General features: G+C 42.9%; 2 protein-coding genes across 2 annotated transcripts in view; one reads left to right on the forward strand and one right to left on the reverse strand.

Annotated features, from left to right (window-relative positions):
* Nucleotides 1–510: 510 nt before the first annotated feature.
* On the reverse strand, nucleotides 511–2339 carry eef1a1l3 (eukaryotic translation elongation factor 1 alpha 1, like 3). Its single transcript, XM_029529359.1, has 7 exons — nucleotides 2196–2339; nucleotides 1936–2115; nucleotides 1568–1864; nucleotides 1350–1500; nucleotides 1017–1273; nucleotides 706–940; nucleotides 511–620 (listed from the first exon to the last, which is right to left on the reverse strand). Exons 1-7 carry the CDS (start codon nucleotides 2337–2339, stop codon nucleotides 511–513), a joined length of 1374 nt encoding a protein of 457 aa, XP_029385219.1.
* A 1190-nt stretch (nucleotides 2340–3529) lies between these two features.
* fam49bb (family with sequence similarity 49 member Bb) overlaps nucleotides 3530–21823 on the forward strand; it is a 32685-nt gene continuing 14391 nt past the window's right edge. Inside the window, exons 1-2 of the mRNA XM_029529436.1 lie at nucleotides 3530–3646; nucleotides 12341–12437. The gene's annotated coding sequence lies outside the window, so the exon portion shown is untranslated. The remainder of the gene's footprint in view (nucleotides 3647–12340; nucleotides 12438–21823) is intronic.

A 21823-nucleotide genomic window follows, 5' to 3' on the forward strand; every position in this document is an offset into this window, starting at 1 on the left:
GGTCTTGTAGATTTCAGGTGATCTCCCCCCCAAACTTTTAAATTAAGTTTCAATCTTGATTTTAGAAAAGTTACAAGACCTAAAGTGCAAGATGTTTTTCCACTAATGTGACACCACCTATGACCATTGGGAGGCCCAGTTGGATTCAAAACAAAGTCATATGTAGTTGAAACAAGATCTTTAATACATTTACTGATATTAAGCTGTTCACTTTAAGATTTTAAACATTTGAGTTAATCAACCTTCCATGTAATTCTAAACTGACTATATTAATTTTAAAAAACACAAATCAACTCTTCTTGCAAGTGGAAGTTCTTCTCCAAATAAAATTCTTTATTTTTACATCATTTCTGATGACAGGTTAAATCAAAACACTATCCAACTCTACAGCTTCTCTTGGCTTTAATATTAACACAGGAATACTATACATTCCAAACGAAACAAAGATTCTATCCTAAATTAAATTTGTCATATAAAGCAGTACTACCAAAATATTGGTAAAGAAAAGCACTATTTACACACTTTGACTTTGTGTGGAGGTTTTGACCCTTGTTCCTTCTCCACTGATTTGATGACACCCACTGCGACTGTCTGTTTCAGGTCTCTGGCTGCGAAGCGTCCTGGGGTGGCAGAGGTCAAAGGTCATTGTTAGATACTTGGGTGGATATGGGTGAGATTATTTACATGAGGGCTGAGTGTCTGTACCTAAAGGAGGATACGTGAAGAAGCTTTCCACACACATGGGCTTGATGGGAACCAGAGTGACTGTGGCAGCATCTCCAGACACCAGAATCTGCGGCTGGTCTTCCAGCTTCTTGCCTGTGCGACGGTCAAGCTTCTCCTTCAACTCGGCGAAGCGGCAGGTCACGTGGGTGGTGTGGCAGTCCAGGACAGGAGAATAGCCGGCTTTGATTTTCCCTGGGTGGTTAAGGATGATCACCTTCAAGGACGAGACATCAGGTCAGGAGGCGAGCACAAATCGTAGGATTATATTTTTTTAGTTTCATTTAACCAACCTGCGCTTCAAAGCTGCTGACATCTGATGGGGGGTCCTGCTGGGCATTGCCAGCCACGTCCCCACGCCGCAGGTTCTTGACAGCCACATTTTTAATGTTGAAGCCAACATTCTGTCCTGGAAGAGCCGTCTGCAGACCCTGGTGGTGCATCTCAATTGACTTGACTTCAGCAGTGAGCTTGGCAGGTGAGAACATCAGGGTCATACCAGGTTTAAGAATGCCAGTCTCAATCTTGCCCACTGGTACGGTCCCAACTCCTGCAAAAACAAGTAGCATCTCACAGCTTGTAAACGAAAGAAACAGAAAGCACTGCTTAAGTCAGACAGTTCTGACCTCCTATTTTGTAGACATCTTGCAGAGGTAATCGTAGAGGCTTGTTGATTGTGCGGACAGGTGGTTGGATGGAGTCCAGCACTTCGAGTAACGTTCTTCCACTTGTATTTCCCTCCCGTCTCCTGACCTTCCAGCCTTGGAACCAGGGCATCTGTGCAGACGTTACTTTAACATGCATGTTGAGTTTTGAGTGATTTTGTAGCTCACAGTATATTTACCTTCTGAGTTGCAGTGATCATGTTCTCCCCAGTCCAACCAGAAATGGGCACAAAAGGCACCGTGGCTGGGTCGTAGCCAATCTTTCTGAGGAAGCTGCTCACACCCTTCAACACCTCATCAAAACGTTTCTGACTGTAAGGAGGTTCAGTCAGATCCATTTTGTTCACGCAGACTATGATTTGCTTGACACCCAGAGTGTAGGCCAGCAGGGCGTGTTCTCTGGTCTGGCCACTTCTTGATACACCAGCCTCATACTCTCCTTTGGCTGCAGAGACAACCAGGAGGGCAACGTCAGCCTGAAATCACATTTATGGCACAATCAGGACAAATGCATGCACACAGAAATTTGTCAGCTTTTGCTCTTTACCTGTGACGTCCCAGTAATCATGTTTTTGATGAAGTCACGATGTCCTGGAGCGTCAATTACAGTCATGGTGTACTTCTGAGTGTTAAATTTTAGCAGGGTAATATCAATGGTGATACCACGCTCCCTCTCAGCTTTCAGCTTGTCCAACGCCCAGGCAAATTTGAAGGAACTCTTCCCCATCTATTAAAAAAAATAAAAATAAAAAAAATTAAGCATATCAGTGTTGGAACATTTTAAATTAGAGGGATTTCCAGCATCACCTGTGCAGCAGCTTTTTCAAACTTCTCCAGTCGTCGCTGGTCAATACCGCCACACTTATAGATAAGGTGCCCGGTCGTGGTCGACTTGCCACTGTCAACGTGGCCAATAACCACCACGTTCACATGAGTCTTCTCTTTTCCCATTTCTGACCGCTGATGTTCTAAACAAACTATTGACTTCCTCTACCACAAACCAGCAGTGGTGCCTTTTCCTTATTCCTCGAGTAAATGGATGTGAGCAGCTTCTTTGAAGCAGCTTTATAGGCTCCCAGGGGTCACACTGCACAGACAATTGAAGGCAGGTGTGCTGCTCATTTTAGCCTAATTGGTGTTGGTCCAACTGCTGCTGGAAAAAAAAAGTCTTATACAGCAAAAAAGTATGAAGAGCAGCAGAATAAAAAGCAGAAAATCTTTAGGGATTCTTCAAGTATGCTTCGTTTTATTGGAAATCACATTGAGTTTTAAGAAATATTTCAACAGGCAGTTGGAGTTTGTCTTTTAAAGTCAACCACCGTGATTCACCTTCTCATCTCAGATTACAGCCAGGTGTTTCTTCTGGAAGCTGAGCTCTTTGAAGTAGCTTTTCTATCCATCAAACAAACTGCCACATTAAAAGAGTAAAATCTGCACAGCCAGCAGGCAATAAACATGCTGCAATATCACAGATTCCGCACACTGTGGAAGTTCATCTGTTAAAAAGGAAAAATGAAGATGGAGCCAGTTACACTTTGACTGCTTTGTGGAACAACACTCCTGATGAAGTGTGTCGGTGTATTTACTGCCGCTGAAATGAACCAGGTCATGTGGTGCTGTTGCAGCAGCAATGGAGTATAAAGACATTCACAAGGTCGGTCCTCCTTTTATACCATGAACCCAGATTCACATGTGAACTTATTCTACAAACTATTTCTGCTTGTGTCGATTAATCAAATTTTTACTGGCCGAAGAAAAGCTTCTCTCGACTTCCCTCAACAGCAGACATTTGTGTTTATTATGAGCAGTTCATATTTTAATGATGATTTATAAGGCTGCTGCTGTATTGGCTCATTGCTCAAAGACACTTCGGTAGGACGGAGAAACGGCCCGGTTTCTAACAAATCACGAGTCCTAATTAAAGCGGCGGTGAGACATATTAATAGGCCGGGTCAGTAGTAATCCGGTTCAGGCCGCTCGTTGGATCACCTCTGCGGGTATTCGCTGACCGGGTGGGTGTATCCTGTTAGAGGGACGGGAGGAGCTCCGCCCGCCCCTCCGCGAATGCTGCTCACCCAAACCGAGCGCCCCCCCCCCTCTCCCCTCCCCTCCTCGGAGTGACGTCAGCAGTGACGCTGCACAGCTAACCCGGAAATAGCGGCCGCAGATCGCTTTTCTTCTCCTCGCAGCCCGGACGGCCGGCTCCTAGCGTGGTTCCTCCAGCCCGTCGACTCCCCCGGTTCTCTGCCAGCATCCAGGTAAGACAAACTAAACCAAACACGACACGATCCCCACTTTAGTTTCCTCCATCTGCTCCTTCAACGTGTCGCCTTTACTGTCTGCCGGTTGCCATTCAAAGACGCCTTTTTTTTTTTTTTCTTAGTTTTTTTTTTTTTGTTATTATTATTTTTTTTCATTACAATTAGCTGGACGGAGGCACAGGCATGAATGATGAATCACAAAAAAAATCAAACCCAGAAACTTACAGTTCAGTTACTTTAACCATAAAAAACGAGAAGCATCTGAGTTGTTTTGGTCCACACTTCGATGCTCCGTTAACTTCCTCTTTTCAGATGAACGAGTTTTTTTTTCTCCTTTATTTGGCCGGAGGCATTGAACGCGACATGCCTGACCCATATATGACCACAGACCTTATCGTGCTAAAGTGTGCCATAAAGTGTGCTATAAAACGTGCTAAATGATCCACACCGTTTCAAAGTGAGCCGGTGGCTGGGATGAGGACCGTGCGTGTGTCTGTGTGTGTCTGTGTGTGTCTGTGTGTGTGTGTGTGTGTGTGTGTGTGTGTGTGTCTGCTGCATCATTAAAGATGCATTAAAGGAAATGCACACGTTGACAGCTGGGACTTGGTTAAAGCTGGTTTGTCTGATTTTTCATCATCAGTGCTTGGTAGCAGGTTTGGTTTGGTCATGGGGTTTACCACTAAGAACTTTAGATCACCTATTTGTTTTATTCACTTGTGTAGAAGTGGCAGCACCATAGTTATATTATAAATTGGCAGTCCTCAATTGAGTAAAAGTACAGAATACCTTGAGAAACTTGTGCTACTATTGTGTTATTGGACAGCTATTATCAATAATACGCATGGTGGAGCTAAGTCCAAGTTAATCTTCTGGTGCCTTTGTGATTAATTGCAGAAGAAAATGAAAACAGCCTTCTATAATTTCCCAGTTGTTCAAGTTGACTTCTTCAAATATCCCACTTTCTCTTATCTGCAGCCCAAATATATTCAGTGACACAATAGTGAATGGTGTGCATCAATTGTCTACACAACCATAGAACGGAAGTATGTTATTTCCTTTTTAATGAGCCTCTGCACAGGTCCCGAAAGTGGAAGTGAAACGTCCAGAAAGCAGGCGCAGGCGACTTAGATGTGGCTGTGATGTAATGTCTGCATGTAATTTCTCTGAAAACTGTCATGATTTCTGTGTGTGCAAATCAGGCAGAAATCGAGCGCCATTGTATGCGATTGTGCTACACTAAGGCTGGTTGGACATGTTGTTAAGAAAACAAGGGCTCTGGAATAGTCTCCTGATGGAAGAGTGCTCAGGTGATTGTGATACAGTGCTTCCCTTGTGATGGTTGCTGTCGTTTCCTTCACTCCTATGCAAAAATATCTGTCATAAATCCAGGTTATTTGAATTTTTCTTCTTTAAACCAACAACTGTGCATCTTTTTCATCTCATAAATTTGGACTGGAACTTATGTGGTAAGAGACATGGTACAACTTGTTGTGCAGTGCCTCATACCCTCTCTGCAGTGGTGTGAACAGATGGGACAGTAGATGGAGAGACTTCTGAGGCAGTTCAAACCTCACGTGTCTAAATCTAGTGAAAAATTTGCAGCAACCGCTAAGAAGGTTGCAATAATAAGAGGAAAGGGTGTTGTGACAAGAAAGTGAAATCTGGTGTGGAGCATTTTGTGACTTCTGGAAGAAGCACACAGGTTTTCTCACAGCCTCGCTTGGTGAGACAAGCATGAAGTGAGACTGTGACTCATTTGGCACAATGTATTTCCTCATAAATCGCAGGCTAATACAGGTAGCAGTTTAGTTTTGTTTGGCATGACCTTTTTTGGTGATAAAACATTAATTGGATAGTGTGCAATAACTTTGCTGAAAACAACATAGGCCAAAAGCCTCCAAATAGGAAAGTAGTTGTTTTTCAGCTTTTATTTAATACAATTTCATCTCATTAAAATTGTCAGCCATACAGCTTTTCACCCTGTATCTATGCTGGCTTGGATTGGAACTTCATCAGTGCTTTATAGCAGTTTTTATATCATGCGTGCTTAAAACGAGAGATGTTAAATAAAATGTAAATAGCTCCTCATTTTGCTAACCCTACTGCAGCTAAAATGCAGCAAAACTGCTTAATTTGACCCACTGGGATGTATCTGGGGAGCCACTAAAACCAGCAACCCCGAGAGATATCCCATGAGAGCACATTTTCCACATACTTTCTCCAGCAAATGTGTTCTCTAGTTCAGACAACTGTAGATACTATAGCTGGGGTGATAACACAAGAGTAGAGTGAGTGCAATGCGAGGTCGTTTTAATTATTAATCGCTTTTCCAGGAGTTTTCTCAAGGACCATAAAGACAGAGCCTCTCGGACATCACGCAGCCACCTACCCACGAAGATTTAGAAGATTGTTTTTCTAACACTGTCAGCGTATTGATTAGAAAAGCAGAACTTTAGATGAAGCATATAATTAAAATGCACTTTTTGATTTCATTAATGGTGACTAAATGCACGAAGGTACTGTGGGGGTGCAGGCACTGCTGTGCAGCCCCACTCCCTCCGAGCACACCCAGTGCCACTAAGCTGCTGGATTGAGGTGGAGTTACTCTCAGTATGACTTGAAGTTTGACTGCTTTATTATATTTCCGGTAGCAAGTGAAGCCGCAAACAAGCACACACGTATACATCTTTATACATGAACTGGTTGAGTCATTGCTATAAAACGTTCGGTTGATGCGCCACCATGTGTTTTACTGCAGTGTGTGATACATAGCACACTTCTCATCCCTTTGTCTGGACACAGAAAAGTATTCTAGGTAGAACTTTCATTCATATATTGATATTTTTGTTCAAGGATCATCTGGGGCTTTATTCTCATAGTTACATGCTGTTTTAACACCACTTGTGTCATATAACACAGCTTCACACTCCAGGCGGTGTGCCAGGTCAGGTGCTGATGTCTTAGCTTTATACTGAACAGAGCTGTATTGATCCCTCTCTATAGCATAATGCTGTTTGTGCAGTTATTTGGATTAACTTCCTCTCACTGATTTGGCCTGTTCAGCATTTTGCTCTAACACCATGATCATGACATGGCTTAATCCAGAACAGTTGATGACTTCACTGTCATACAGTTTCTTCTGTGCTTTCTTTTATGATTATAAATAATGTTTTTAAAGGCGTTAAACATACTACTACAATTATTTTGCCATCAAGCCAAGGGCTAGATTTCATTTTGTCTTGTAGAAACAGTGTCATTTCACAATTAGAAATAAATCCTGGACTTCTCTTGTGTAATCCTTTTTGCTCCTCGACTACGCATAATTCTCCCTCTTCCATCGCCACTGCATGCCTGCTCTTGTCCATAAACAGATCATGGGTGAAATGATGATGACATACTTGAGTTAGTCAAAAGGAATGGCTGACTGTGCCCCCACCCTCAACTACCCCTTTTCAGAGCAGTCCTGCCCAGAGCTGAGTTATTATAGACCAACATTATAATCTATTATATCTGACTCAGCATTCTTTAAACATGCTCCCTTTGATCATATCTATGTTGGACTTTCTTCATAGATTATTGTTTTAGTTTATCTTTCTGTCACCTGTCTGTCTTTGGTAGGATGCTGATTTTCAATCTCAGTCTGACTCGTCTCCTGGTTGACTGAAGATATCTACATATAGATCTTATATTAGATCACTAAAACTCGCTTAAAAACAAGCATATGGATTCAGTGTTTGTGTGTGTGTGTGTGTGTGTGGAAGGAATAAGTGTGCCCTCTCTCCTGTTCAGTCAGCTAACAGATTGATTTAATGTGGCTGATTGCTGTTAAATGAGCAGAGAAAGATGATCTGGAGCTGTGGAGGTCTTAGACGTGGTGGTGTGCGATTGGAGCCTTTAGCGTCGGCGAGTAATATACTTTGATGTGTGTCTCTGTGTCTGAGTCAGTGTGTGTGTGCATGCCCGTTTCTGATCTGCAGTGGCGCTGACTGTGCTGGTAGACTCAAACATTCCTCTCAACTTTCTCACTTCCGTGCTGTAACGTTGGTTTATCTGAAGTCCACCGTATGCACATAATGAGAAGCGTGATCCTGCAGGCAGTCCATCCGAAGGCCTCCGACAGGATGCTTTCAATTGTTGCTCCCTGTGTGAAAGTGCAGCATCTTCAGAGTAAATGTACTTTACACTTTACAGTGCATCTCCCAAAATAAGTCTATAAATAGCATGGCCGCACATAAGGGGGGGGGGGATCAGTGACTGTGTGTTTCCCCGTCCCTAGCTTTCACACATCCAATAAAAAGGCCTCAGGCTCAGCTCAGAGAAGAGACACTTTAGGGATCTTTTTCAAAGTCCGACTGAATAACAACATCAGCTAAATTGATGGAAGAATCGAAGGTTCATTGTTGCAACCAGCAGCTAAAAATGGGGAGCTTTAACTGTAGCATGTTGAACAGGCATGAGATCCTCACGTGGCCGCCTACATGTCATTGGACACATACAGGAGGGGAGTTGCCACAGATGGCAGACCAGCAGGTATTGTTTTTTATTTATTTATTTATTTATTTATTTTTTTATTGAAACTGTTGCTGTCCTGCCCCCACACCAAACCTTCGCCCTCACACTCCTTGTTGTGTTAAACTGACACATAAACCTAAAACAAAATTGTGCACCACTTTTACACAAGTACTGCCCTTTGTTAATATTCAACTATGCAATAAAATGTGTAACATCCTGAAGTGTGATCACATCAGTGTACTTACGTGATATTTATCGTAGTGATAAACTGTTACCTTTGTTTCCTTGGACAAAGCAGTACTGCTGTAGTAGTGCACTTGAGGCCCATTATTCAGGGTTTTATTTCTTCTTTTAGAAATCCAGTCAATAGATTGTCATAACATAAACCATTTGTAATATATTTTTCTGTTTCATATGATTATAAACTGAAGTCTTTCAGGTTTTTTCTTTTTTAATCTGAAGATGTCAGGACTTGGACTCCAGGAAGCCGATGAATCAAATAATTAGTTGATTTATTGAGAATGTAGTCAATAGTAAAGCGCTCTGTAACTTGAATGCTAATATTCAAATGCATGTAAGCAGCTAATTTTCTCATGCAAAAATTTTTTTACTCCAGCCTACATCTCACCAAAGTTCATAGACTCTAAAACTCATAAAAATGCCAGTATTTCTAATAATAGACCCCTACACCTCTGTCTGTGTTGCTATAATTGCCTGGTATGTTGTGAAACCCCGTCTGAATCCTGTTGAGAGGAACAAACCCTCGACAAATCATTTGTTGTGACATTTCACTTGGAGCATCTCCAGTCCATGTAACTGAGCTGTGGGAGTTTTCTTAATGAAATGATTTTTCCACAGAGCCTCCACTGTGCTCCGCTGGCTCTTTCGGCACCTTCAGTTGATATCCCTCCTCCATCGGTAGAGAGGTGGGGGGGGGGGTACAAGTTGTCATGGCAACTTGAGTTTAAATGGAAGTTTTCTTCTGCAGTCTTGGATTTAACACAACAAACACTGATTTGCCAACACTGAGTGAAATGGTGATGTTTCAGTTGTGTTCAATTTACTGGCTGGTCCGAAATTCTTCATATATTCACAGGAAGACGTATTTCAGTTATACAGCTACTGCAATGAAGAGGGCTCAAATCAGATAAAAGATAAACTATCATCATGGGGGTTTGGGGGGGACAACACACAACTCTGATTCTCTGACACAAGGTTAGTCTCAAAATTAACTATAGACATGAATGTGTAGAAAACAAATGTGGTCTACAAGTCATAAGGAGAATAAAGACAATTTGGTTATAATATTTAACTAAAAGTAAAATGAAAAGGCGTGAACATTGTGGTGACAAAGTGAAGTCAATCAGGGAAACAGGGAATGATCACGATGAAGATGAGCTGGCCATTAGTGATGAAGGGAAGGAAAATGGAGAACTGATGTATCTACATCAGATTTATTAGTGGGTTTTTTTTTTTTTTTTTTTTGCTATGTGTGTGACAAATGAACACGCTCCATATGGATCCTATTGATTCTCTCTGTGCTCTGCTCTATAGACAGACTCAGCACTTGTTTTGCTGTCTGAACCGCATGTACTCTGCAGCAGGCCCACACATGTTGGCCTACAATTAGCCTTACCTTTTATGTGGTCAAAGAAATTAAATCTAGCAAATGTATGCAGTATGTTGTGTTGTTGTTGTTGTTGTTGTTGTTCCTTACACACTGGAGATGTTGTGATGTCACTGTGATCAGCTTCATAACACAATTCTCAACCTCTGTATTTTTCAGATGTTTGTTATGTAGCCACTGTCTATGTTACTGGAAGTGACAAATCAAAACAAGGAAATAAGTATTTGAAGCAGCAGGAAGGGAGCATTTATTTGAGGGAGAGAGAGAAGCTGAGTAATGTTGGTTTTGTTGTCTCTGATGCTTTGGGAGTGAAGCAATATCAGATCCGACCACAATGGTAAACTGTGGAGTTTACTGAAGTTCTGGTAGTCGATTTAGGGCCATTCATCTTCTGTTTCCCTCATTTGATCTGAATTAAATGAGTTCTTTGGCGTTTCTGCTGGGACAAAAAAACTGCCATGTGACCAGGAGACGCCCTAGAGGTATTTGAAACACTGAGCACTTACACTGGCTAACAGTGCTGGAGTCTTTCCCCCCTGGTAGCCTGGATTTAATTGTTGCTTGGAGGGATGAGTAAAGTTGAATCACCACACATCATGAGATCACTCACAAGTGTTGTGCATGTGTATGTGTGTGTCCTTTCCCACATCAGCACAGCAGTTTAGGACAGTAGTCCTATATTATGTAGCATGAGCCATAAAACTCAAAAGCATGATGGCGGTTTTAGATGTGCTCCATTTGCCACAGTCTAGTTAACATTTTAATTAAACATTTATAGCAGAGGATGGAGCCTCAGGTAACCTCAGATTTATTCACGTTAGAAGGAAACGCTGTAGAAAAAGTACTTGCCTTTTTAATATTCGCCCATCTCGTCCTGTTTAGCCATCCTGGCAGGCTGGCTGTAGGGACGTCAGCTGGTCCACAGCTGTGGCCCCCAAAATATCTCAACTAGATATTTTTTTTTTCCTCTTACATACATTCAAGGTCCCCTGAGGATGTATGTTATGTTTTATTTGTTTATTTTTTTTATCTAGCGTCATCATCAGATCAAATTTTGATATTATTGATGATTACAGAAAATCCCACTTTAGACTCTAGGGAGCTGATAGAAACAAACATTCAGTTGCCTTATTGGAAAAAAATAAAATCCTGTTTCTCTTTAATAACGATTGTAAATATTTACTGTCATGAAACAGGAGAACAGATTATAAAGCCGAACATACTGGTTCATATACTGTAGGTCTCACATTAACCTGTATAACCTCGTGTGCTTATTTGGGGGATAATTTGGCCTTATGTTGCCCCCCCCCCAGCTGTAGGCATGATGCAAAACTGACTCCCATGATGCCACCCAGAATGTCCCCTGTGACATGTCAGCTCTATTGGATTAAGAGCAGGTTGCAGTGAGTTTGCGTGAAGGAAAAGCCTCTGACAGATTGAGGTAAAAGAAAACAGGCAGTTGCCCCTTAACTTTTCAGGTTCAGACTTTTTTTTTTTTATATTTTACCGTGGAGTCCACTCTTTATTATTTCTGTAGTTCGCCCTTTTCACCGTGTCATATTCGATCTTGTCAAATATGAGTCCTGGCCGACTCCTCTGCAGCTCTTGCCTTTACTGTGGATTTGAAGTTTCTGGGTTTGAAGTCTGATCACATTCATGCATGACCAGCACCAGCGCTACTGCTGTGCATTTGAATGCAGACTGGTGAACAGAGAAGTGCCTTCGTCTTAAAGGTCTAACACTCTGCTGAGCTTGTATTCTCAATTAGGGCTGAGCATCTTGTGAAATGGGGTGGTGAAACTGTTGAATCTTAAGCTGAGAATTGTGAAGTGACTGTCTTACTTCTGTCAGACACGAGCTTCTGGAAAGGTCCCTTTTTTTTCTAAAGCACCGTAATGTGAAAGTGTTACCCATTAAATTGCCCATTTAGTTAGGCCTTTGAATTGATTGCCTTTCCAATGAAAAGTTGTAGATGTGATCTCGATTGAGTGAATTAAATGGTGCTTGTGCAGGAGGAAGCAGGGAGGCTTGTAGAAAACCTGAAGTGAATGAGAGGAAGTGTTACACAATAGGAAGTGGTGTGTTTTTTGTTTTTTTTTCTCTCTTACGTTTGTGTATTTGTTCCATATTTTTATTTTTTTTTTTAAAGACTGTTAGGTGTTAGCCCATATTGACAGCAGTAGGACATAAGACCAACTCTGTTATTGCATCCTCAAACCAGTAACGTTTAACATCTCTGGTAATGTTATATTTCCTCTGTTTGATTTTTGGTGAGTCTTTACTTGTTGTAAACAGGAACCACAATTACATGTAGCTTATTGCAATGGGTGTGACCCACTTGTACAGCAATTGTATTGTCCAACAAAGCCTTATTTCTTCCACCTTCAGCTACTCTAGTAAATTTCCAGACCTTGTGCTCTTAAAGTTAATTTTTGTCTAAAGAAAAAGTTCTTGATGTTTCTTTAAGCCCCCCCCCCCCCCCCCCCCAGACCCTGGATAGTTTATTCAGGAGCTTTATCTGTATATTCCTTGACTTTTGAACTGTGTTTTAGAGGCTGACTTCTGCTGGAGGACTGTGACCCCGGGGCCACCTACCAGGCCAGGCCTCCCTGCTCCTGACTGACGGTCACATACACAGCTCTACTGCTGGTAAGTCCTCGTTTTGGGCCTGCACCTTCAGATTATTGTTTAAATTTCTCTGTGAATGATTTGGTGCATTTAGAGACAGAAAACACAAACGATTAATAACTATAATAGAAAAATATATTAGATTCATTTCCTGTTGCTGAGCAACAGTAATTCACTAATTGTTTCTCCAGATTACCTTCAGAGCATCCTTCTTTGTATGTGTAGTTATCTGTTGCAGTAATCTCCATGCTGGCAATGAAGAAATCCCTACTTAATGCCACTCCAGTGTAAGCGAAGGGTGGCATAATCTGCAGTCATTGTTCTATGCAGCAGTGGATGCCACAGCTTTTCAAATAAGATGGATACCTTCAATACAGTTGGAGGGAATTAAGAGATTCCTGCGCTGTTTGTATGAAATACACATTTTTATGCTTTGCATTGTGGATTGTCCTTCTCTTACACTGAGGCAGCATTAGGAAGAGGTCTCTTCATAGCCAGTGTCACAGTTAGTCATCTTATCAGTTATCATCCCTCTTTCCATATGTTGTTTTGACTGTGTCGTATTCACCAATGCAAATCAACACTTTGGGTATTTTCTGAACTGTAAACTTTCATTCTGTGTTCTAGATTAACATCTTCATTTATTTGTTTATATCTTTATTTATACCTATACAAGGACATTAGTTTTATCTGATCCTAATTTGAATTGGCCTCAGTGCTTGAAAAACAGGTTATTGAGGTTAACTACCTCAGTCATGTTTTTGCACCTGCATTTCTACTGTTGTTTCATTACTAATTGGTTCATGATGTACAGTGAAGGGCTTTGAAAGAACGCAGGCATTTCGCTAAATGGCTGTCAAGTCAGTTACTTTTACTTTCTTTCCATGGGTGGTGATGTTTTCCATTCCAGTATGGGCTCAGTGTAGGTGGGAGGAAAATTTGTACAAGGTTCATCTCGCTTACTTTGCTGTTTAAAAGTCTGTTTTAATGAATGATGTCCAATTACAGGCTATATAATAATCCGTATTAATAAAATGAAAATAACTTAGTAGGCAGTCATTACCTTTTTGTCCCGGAGATTTAAATATTTTGGCCAAACGCTCAGTTATAATCTTGGTTGTGTGCACCAGTGCAGCCATGTCATTATGTAAGGCCACGTGTGGTGCACCTATGCCTATTATAGTCTCTGTTCTTTGGAAATATGTGTAATGCTGGTTCAGGAAATGAAGTGCATTGTGGACCATAAAAAGGACAAGAGTAACGTAGGTGCTCTCCGCTTCCTGTTCCCATCCCTCCAACCCCCCAAGGCCGCCGTGCTTTTGTAACTACAGGGCGCAGGGTCACTGCTCACACAACAACCAGGCAGCTCTGACGGGAGACTCTCCACATCCTGCACGATCCCATATTACATGTGTATTTATTTAGTGAAAAAAAATGTGGGTGCATGTTGTAGAGCAAAATGTGCAGGTTTCATTACCTAAGCTAATGCTTTACTCACTTTCCCTTGGCAGCAAAGAAACCATTTAGTTGCTCATGACTCACCCTGTTACACTTTACAGTATCTTTACCCCGATTGCCTCTCTGCCCATCCCTGTTGTATTTCCCCCATAGGAGACTGTTACCATGATACACCGCTATCATTCGATTGACTAGGCTCTGCTGCTGGAATGCTGCAGCGTTTTGACAGCTAAGCCTCAGGTGGTTCATATATAGGATCACTAAATCAGTATGTTTGTTCCCATGAGAGGCGTGTGCATGTGCAGCCATGTTGTCCTAATAAGATTCATTCACTAAAATAGCTTGAATGGCAAGTTGGTTGTTGTGTTTTTGTTTTTTTTTTTTTTAGTTAGCATGCAGTACACAACCCTGTGGCAGTTCAGGGGAACAGGAGACGTGCTGCATTATAAATGGAGAGTGGAGCTGAGATAATGCAGCAGGCTGGGTATTGTGTGAATATACAGGATGGATTAGCTGCTAAGCCAGAGGGGGTTGTGGTATAGCAGCTCGAGGTGGAGCTTTTCTTAGCTCTTCTGTTGCTGGGGTCATAACTGGGTGAAGACTGCCCCCAGCTGGTAATGTCTAATAATGTTTTACCTACTTTGGGACGTGTACAGAAAATATACAATGTAGACCAATTTAAAAAAAGCATATAAATAATATCACAATTGCATAAAAATTTCAAATTATTTGCTGTGAAATTTATGTTCTCTTGCATCCAATTTCTCCGACTCATCTTTTAGTGGTTCATACACCTTGATGGAGTACCCCAACGGTAAAGTGAGTTGATTTGATGTAACCTGTAAAGACATACACCTGTTGGTCTGAGGCCTTGCACCTGTCTGTATATGTTGAATCAAAAACCAAGCAAGCCATGTGGTCAAATAAACACACCTTCAAGTCTTAAGGACAGGATTGTGCTGAAGCAAAGATAAGGCTGGACCAAGGGTCACCTCCCATTGACCCTAAACACACAGCCAAGACAGCAAAAGAGTGGCTTCGCAACAGCTCTGAAAGTCCTTCAGCTGTAAAAGGTGTCAATGTAAAGTTTCAGTTTTTCCCTTTTTTAAGAGCTCATGTTGTGCAAAGTTTGTATAAAACTTCAAACAAACTGTCAGGACTTGTGTAACTTTGTGGTGTCACAACAGCCCACGCAGACCCATCATCCAATGCAAATACAAACTTCGGTTTCTTTTACTGACATTACTGTACTTTCATTTGACCTTCTGAAAATCTGAAAGATTTGATCGGCTCATCAACCTACAGCTGTCACTAGATGGTTTTTGGTACGTCAAACCACAAGTCTTAATAACATGAAAATTCAGTTAGACCACAGGAAATTATGAAGTATGGGACATTTGAATGTATCTGCTTTGCTATCTTTTCATACATTTAAAAGCAACTGCACTTACTTTTTTTTGCCTATTTAAGCAGTTAGCCTATGGGAGGGCATGGTCACACGTGTTATTAAATGGTAATATTACTTGCTTCACCATTGAGTCAGCATATAAGGTCAATCCCCTCCCCCCTGCATAGGTAATTTGAGACGATATGTCTGAGTGGGTGTAACATATAGACTGGCTTGTTATGTCAGCTAAAAGCTCCCAGCTTCTCCTCAGTTATCTATTATTTATGCCACGCGAGGGCTGACACTCTAGTTTACTGCCAAGCTTTCCTTGAGGAGAGTGTTGAAGTCTGGTCTAGTCTCTGGAAGGCTTGGGACGGTCCAGTCTAGTCTGTAGTCTCTGGAGGGGTCCGGTCTGTGGAGGACACATATCCAGACCATGATCCATCTACCGCACTGTGTCACTACCTGGCCATCCTGTCTCTAGGCTGGTCCGGTCCGGTCTAGGCTGGTCCCGTCTGGAACGGTCTCTGGTCTGGTCCCGTCTGGTCCCGTCTGGTACAGTCTCTGGTCTGGTCTGGTCCCGTTTGGTCCCATCTGGTACGGTCTCTGGTCTGGTCTGGTCCCGTTTGGTCTAGAGTCTGGGGGGTCACATCTCCAGAGGAGACTTTCCCGTGGGACGACACTGTCCACTACGCTACCATGCTGCTGAAGGTACATGGAAGGATAACTTGTCTCTCACTTGGAGGGATCTAGTGACGTCACCCAGAGTTTAGCCCAGCTTATGCTAAGTGTACCTAGCTGCCCCCCTGTAGCCGGTGCAGGCCAACCTAGAACAGCTCCTACGGCAGCCGAGAGGGTTTCCTCCCCCCCTGCAGCTCCCTCAGATTCATTCACCAACGGGTCTTCCTGCCGCATATTCCCAGTGTAGAGGATTCGTTCTCGACTCATAACTACAGATCTTCGGGTCTTTTCTTCATTATTCACGTGGTCACAGCAGTAACATGACCAAAGCTGCTATTACTGATGGGGAGCACTATCTGACGTTAGCTATGTAGCTATGGGATGGATGTTTGATTTGCCTTTGGTCCATTGGTCAGTTATGACCATTGAAGAAGGCCGATTCACTACATCACTACTTCCCATCACCACTGGACAGTCCTAATTTTATCAATGCTTACAATAATGTTATTTTCATGATTTGCTGTCAAACTAAATTCCTCCCTTGTATCTGAGGTGTGTGTATGTGTATGTGAACACTAGATGGTGATCTTGTATTGGCCATCAGTGCTGCTCTTCATCTCATCATAATTCTTAGTATTTGCACTTATGCAAGACCTTTTTTTATATATTTATATATATATATATATATATATATATATATATATGTATATGTGTGTGTGTGTGTGTGTGTGTGTGTGTATTTATATATATTACAGCTTTTTTTTTTCCCCCTGACACATCTTATTGTTTTTTTCTCTCACTCGTTACTTCTGTTGAAGCATCCCTAAAGCTGCTCTATGAGAGAGTAAGCTTTGGGAGTGGTCCTCCTTCCTCTCTGTGCACAGCTACGGTCATCCTCCAGATGGCACTCATATCTAACTGAATGAAACTGCGCGGCCTCTTCAGTCTGACTGTCATCATCCCTCCAAAATCTTCAGTGTGCCCCACCCAAAATCCTTTTCGGTTGGTGTTATGCAGAAGAAAGAACTAGTCAAAGTGATGCTCAACTGTATTTCTTTCATTAAAATCAGGCTCTAATGTGGCCTGTGGCAAAAATTGTATAGTTGTAAGTCTCACTTGTGCATGTTGAACAAACCCCAGTGCAGGATCAGTGATGCTGGTGAGTCACAGACAGAAGGTCAGTCCAGTAATGATGGTTTAAGGCTGTTTTTAGCAGATGAATGGGAGATGTATGTGTGTGACTGGGTGTAGGAGGCAGCTGCCCCAAGGGAGGTACTGCTTAAACCGATGACTATGAGTCAATATATCACCCCCCCCCCGTAATGATTTCCTAATGCATCCTTGGAAGAAGTCAGAGGACTCTCAAGGGCAGGGTGGGGAGGGCTTCCTTCAGAGGCAGATGTTCAGCAGAGAAAGTCAAACTGCTGAATTGGCGTAGAGTTCATTTAAATATCATGGTCTGCTTTCACAGCTCTTATGACTCCTTAAATGTGCGGCTCATAAAATATTTCCCACTTTTTTTAGTATGATTTTTTTTTTTTTTGTTATATATATTAATACATATTAAGTATCACAGAGGCCCTCAGTGTGTTGCTGTAGAAGCCCCATCCGTTAAATGCATTGATCTGAAATGAACCGTCCAGGCTGCTGATATCTCTCTGTGTGTTTTGATGGTGTTGAAGTGTTTTATTGGTGTGACTGAAGAGTGGCACTGAGAGCCTCTTCATACGGCTCAATTTTAATGGAGCTAGCTTTTTTAGCTGACTCTTGTGTATGTGCCTGTTGCCATGGTTTCCAACTTTCATCAGGTGCCGTCCAAAGAGAGGGGCTTAGCTACAGGATGAGGATGAGGCGCTCCCTCTTTCATCCTCCTTTCTGATCCGCCTCTCTGGACAAGCCTGCTGGGTTTCATGTGTTCATTTCCATTCATGCTGACTAGGACGGCTGCAGTGATGTGATGCGAGGACCCCCTTTTTTTTTTTTTTTTTTTTTTTTTTTTTTTGTCTGAGTTGTTTTAAGTCTAGGGAGTAGGGAGGGGTTCATTATGGCTGCAGGAGTAAGATGAAACCGCAAAGAGTGGCTGTCGCTTGAAGTATCACAGTGGGCTGTAATGATTCAGTCGTCCTGTAGGTTTGTTTTGATTCGACAGAATCTGGGTGGGGGGGGGGCATTAGCTGATGTTTACCCCGATGTAACAATACAGAGACGTGGCTAAGAGGTAATGGAGTTCACCCCCACCCCACTTTCCTCATCTCCATGTGGCCCCTAAGCCATTTTTAGTCAGCTGGGTTGAATTGGCAGGAGGTGGTTGGTTGGTCTGGGGGAGGGGAGGGGTGAGGTGGGGGTGGGGGAGCATGCCAGTCCCCATTTGGAAAGTGCTCCCCCATTTTTCAGCCTGTCGAAGCGGGCCAGTGTCAGGGAGCTCCAGCGGGCTCAGGTCTGGCCGACTGGGCTAATGCGATGTGGCATGTCACCGGGGAATCTGGGTCAAGTTTAAAGCCGCCGAGCTGGACCCGCCTCTGCCGCAGTGTGACGCTCCAGGCCCCGCCCCCTACGCACACACACCATTTTATTATTCTCATTATTGTTATTCCGTTATTAGAGCCAGATTTAAAGAATACCGTGCATGTTGTTGTTGTTGTTGTTGTTGTTGTTATTATTATTATTGTTTTTTTTTTTTTTTTTTTTTTTTTTGCAGACTCACATTATTTCAAACCTAACACACACACACACACACACATACACTCCACGACGGAGCTCACGTGACGTTCCTCTCCATGGTGTGTGTGTGTGTGTTTGAGCATGTGGGGCCGAGGATGGGAGGGCGTTGTTCCCCCCTTTCTATAGTAAAGCGGCAGGGCACGTGGATCCTCATGCTGCAGCCGACTGTAGGAATGTCAGCCCCGGACCTCCTCCCCTCATCCTCCCCTCATCCTCCCCCTCACCCTCCCCCGGCCCATCCCCCCCTCGCCCCTCTGCCACCGCAGGTCGCTGCTGCAGTGCTCGGTTTCAGCCGGTCTGGGTGCGCCTGTCAGGGGAGGCACCGAGCCGGGACTCGGTGAACTCGGTGCCACCCGGAGGTCAGCCTGCTGCATAGGCGTGGCCCTGTTTTGGTGTCTTTACCACAACAAGCTTCGAGCCTCTTCTGCACCATGTGCAAATGCCTGTGGTGTGGATTTCTGCAAAATTATTAATATTTTTCAGTTATAGCAAAGTAAGAAAACGTGTATTATTATTATTGTTATTGTTATTATTATTATTATTTTGCATTTGTTCATATTCATCATTTTACCTGTTTGGAAATAATAAAACAATTCTAGTAAAATGAATTTGCTGAGCTTCACAAAAAAAAAATGTAATCACTAAGTGCTCAGTAGTGGAATTAAATATTTCTCCTCACTCCATTGCTAATCCGCTGATTTTGGCGCATTACCTCATCTGTATTAATATATTCATGTGCTTTCAAGTCCTACTACTACTGTACTCCTCCTAGTCTGGAGCTCACCCCCGATTGGCTGCAGCAATGTTTTCAATGGCACCAAATTTTTTTTGACTCCATGGATACAGTGAGCTGTTGGCTGGTTGGGCTCAGCCAATAGGAGAGCCGTGCGGGCTCTGCTTGTCAGATTCTGCCCCTGGCCTTAGAAGCAGCCCTCCCTCCATCGCTGCAAGCACGCGATGGCTCAGTGGGGGGGTTCAAAACAACAACAAGGCTGTAGCACGGCTCCTTGTGATGCCCAGGTCATGCCAGCACTATCAGGTCTCACTACAGCCGCCGAGGAAGAAGTGAAGTGAGGGGGGGGGGCTTCAATTCCTCAGTCTCTTTCTGATTCTGTATTTTGTGTGCTATTAGCCAGCACGTCCCCTTACTGCACTATCAGGCTTACACACAGTAATTTATCGGCTTTAATGGAGGGTTGACATAATCAAAGCCATATAAGCTGCAAAGTTTACATAATGAGTGACTTCCAGGCTGCAGTTTGAGTGGAAGAGGAAGATATGAAAAGCTGCAAAATGCTGCTGCTCTAACTTTCTCTGGTAGACTTTGAAAAGCAGCCACGCAAATCCCTGTCCTTAAAATGACCTCAATTTCAAATAGCACAGGGGGATTGCGTGGGCCTACGAGGCTGCCATGCTGCATGCGTTGACGTACTGTGAGCCCTGGCAGCTCTGATGACTGGCTGGCAGGATGGGCTCAGCCTGAGAGCAGCTGAGAGGTGGCAGTAGAGGACCAGCGGAGGCCCGGCATTGATGGGCAGTGGCCACATCATCCAGCAGGGCGAGGGTGGTGACAGCTCTCATCCCTCCTGATGCTGAGGCGGGTGCTGCTTCCCGACAGTCGGTGAGGTGCCAGCGCGGGCACCGTCAGACATTCAGGTCACATTAATGTAGAGTTGTAAGATGAGGCTGGACAAGACAGTTGGGTCTTTGCAGGTGGGAGCTGGGTTTGACTTGTGATGGCCAGTTGTTGAGGAGGGGGGTTTTAGTAAATAAGTTTTTGAAAGAAAGAAAGAATGAATGAAAAATCCTTCAGGAAAATCACACCCAACTACATCAGCAGTTTGTTAAAAAGAAAAATAAAATGCTCGCCAAATATTTATTTGAAAGCATTAATTAATAGTTCAAGAAGTTTGAAATAAATGTAGGAAAAATTGGATAATGTGCACTGTAATGGTAACAGCAAATAGTCAGATGTCAGAACTTTTGTTGTTGTTGATCAACTATCCAAGCTGAGTCAAACATTTTTTATTTCAGCTCTCGTCAATTTTTTTTTTTTTTTTGGATTCTTTTGGAGGACAGACTCAACAAATAATTTAAGGTCAAAAGTCTTAAATCAGATGTCAGTTGTCTGAATAGAAAGGTGATTGTGTAAAATAATTTTGGACTCGTACTTAATAGCTGAGCAAAGTGGCTCTCTGTGCATGATGCATTGCTACAGTTTCAACATGCAAGAATAATGTCACCCCTCCCTTATGCACCTGCACCTCATGCATTTTAAAGCCCCTCCATTTAACCCTCTGCTCCTCACTGCTGAGTGTGTACTATGCTCTATCACAGCAACTCCCTGTCTCGTAGCATTACCTGCGCTGCAGTGATTTACCCTGTCACCACGATCCCTCACTCAGTCACTTTGGCTCCGCACCTGTCACTCATTTCCGCTGACATCTGTCGAAGTTTAACTTTGTCACTGACCCTTCTTCGGCCTTCGCAGAGTGCAGCCTGCTCGTCTCGGCTCCGTCGCAGAGGGTTAAATCTGTTTTCGGCTGACGGAGCCTGCCACAGATCTGTGACTTGTCATATGCCGTTTGACCTCTGCTTCCGAGTAAGATCGGCTCTGTGCTTTCTAGGAGTCAAAGGAACGACAGCGCAGAAAACTGTGAGAGGCTGTCACTTCTGATTGCACCACTCTCAGCTGATGTGTGCGATGTGTAGAGCTACATGGTGTATGTGTGTATGTCTTAGTGGGGAAGGTATGGATGTGACAATAAAATCAGCGTGACCGGTCTTCCTCGCCTCATCCATCATCATCCACAGTCTGTGTTGATCACGCTTTGATCTGATTAGCCTGTAAAGCTTCTGTTGAAATCTAATTTTTATTGGATGAAATATGGTCCACCATGATCCACTGAATGTAAATTTATGCTATCACTGAAGCTGCTGGGTTTTTTTTTTGTTCCTACACAATATGCTCCTGTGCTACAGATAGGAGTTTGTCTTTATCACACGTCTTGTCAGTATGTTTGTTTACTGGTATGTAAAATATTGATGTTAAATTTCAGCTCCCATGACGAAGATGCCACACCGCACTTCTTTAAGACGCCGTGAGTTTGCTGAGAAGATAAAATGAATTTCAAAGCATGACGGAAAAGATCTAAATCAT

The sequence above is a fragment of the Echeneis naucrates genome, chromosome 20, assembly GCF_900963305.1.
Source record: "Echeneis naucrates chromosome 20, fEcheNa1.1, whole genome shotgun sequence".
Taxonomy (NCBI): Eukaryota; Metazoa; Chordata; class Actinopteri; order Carangiformes; family Echeneidae; genus Echeneis; species Echeneis naucrates.

What these genes read in the sequence shown, in the direction of transcription:
- eef1a1l3 (XM_029529359.1), bottom strand. Translation starts at nt 2,339, where the DNA reads ATGGGAAAAGAGAAGACTCATGTGAACGTGGTGGTTATTGGCCACGTT. An exon ending in TTGAAAAAGCTGCTGCACAG is followed by an intron (nt 2,116 to 2,195) that starts GTGATGCTGGAA and finishes TTTTTTTAATAG; the next exon opens with ATGGGGAAGAGTTCCTTCAA. An exon ending in CTTCACGTATCCTCCTTTAG is followed by an intron (nt 621 to 705) that starts GTACAGACACTC and finishes CTGCCACCCCAG; the next exon opens with GACGCTTCGCAGCCAGAGAC.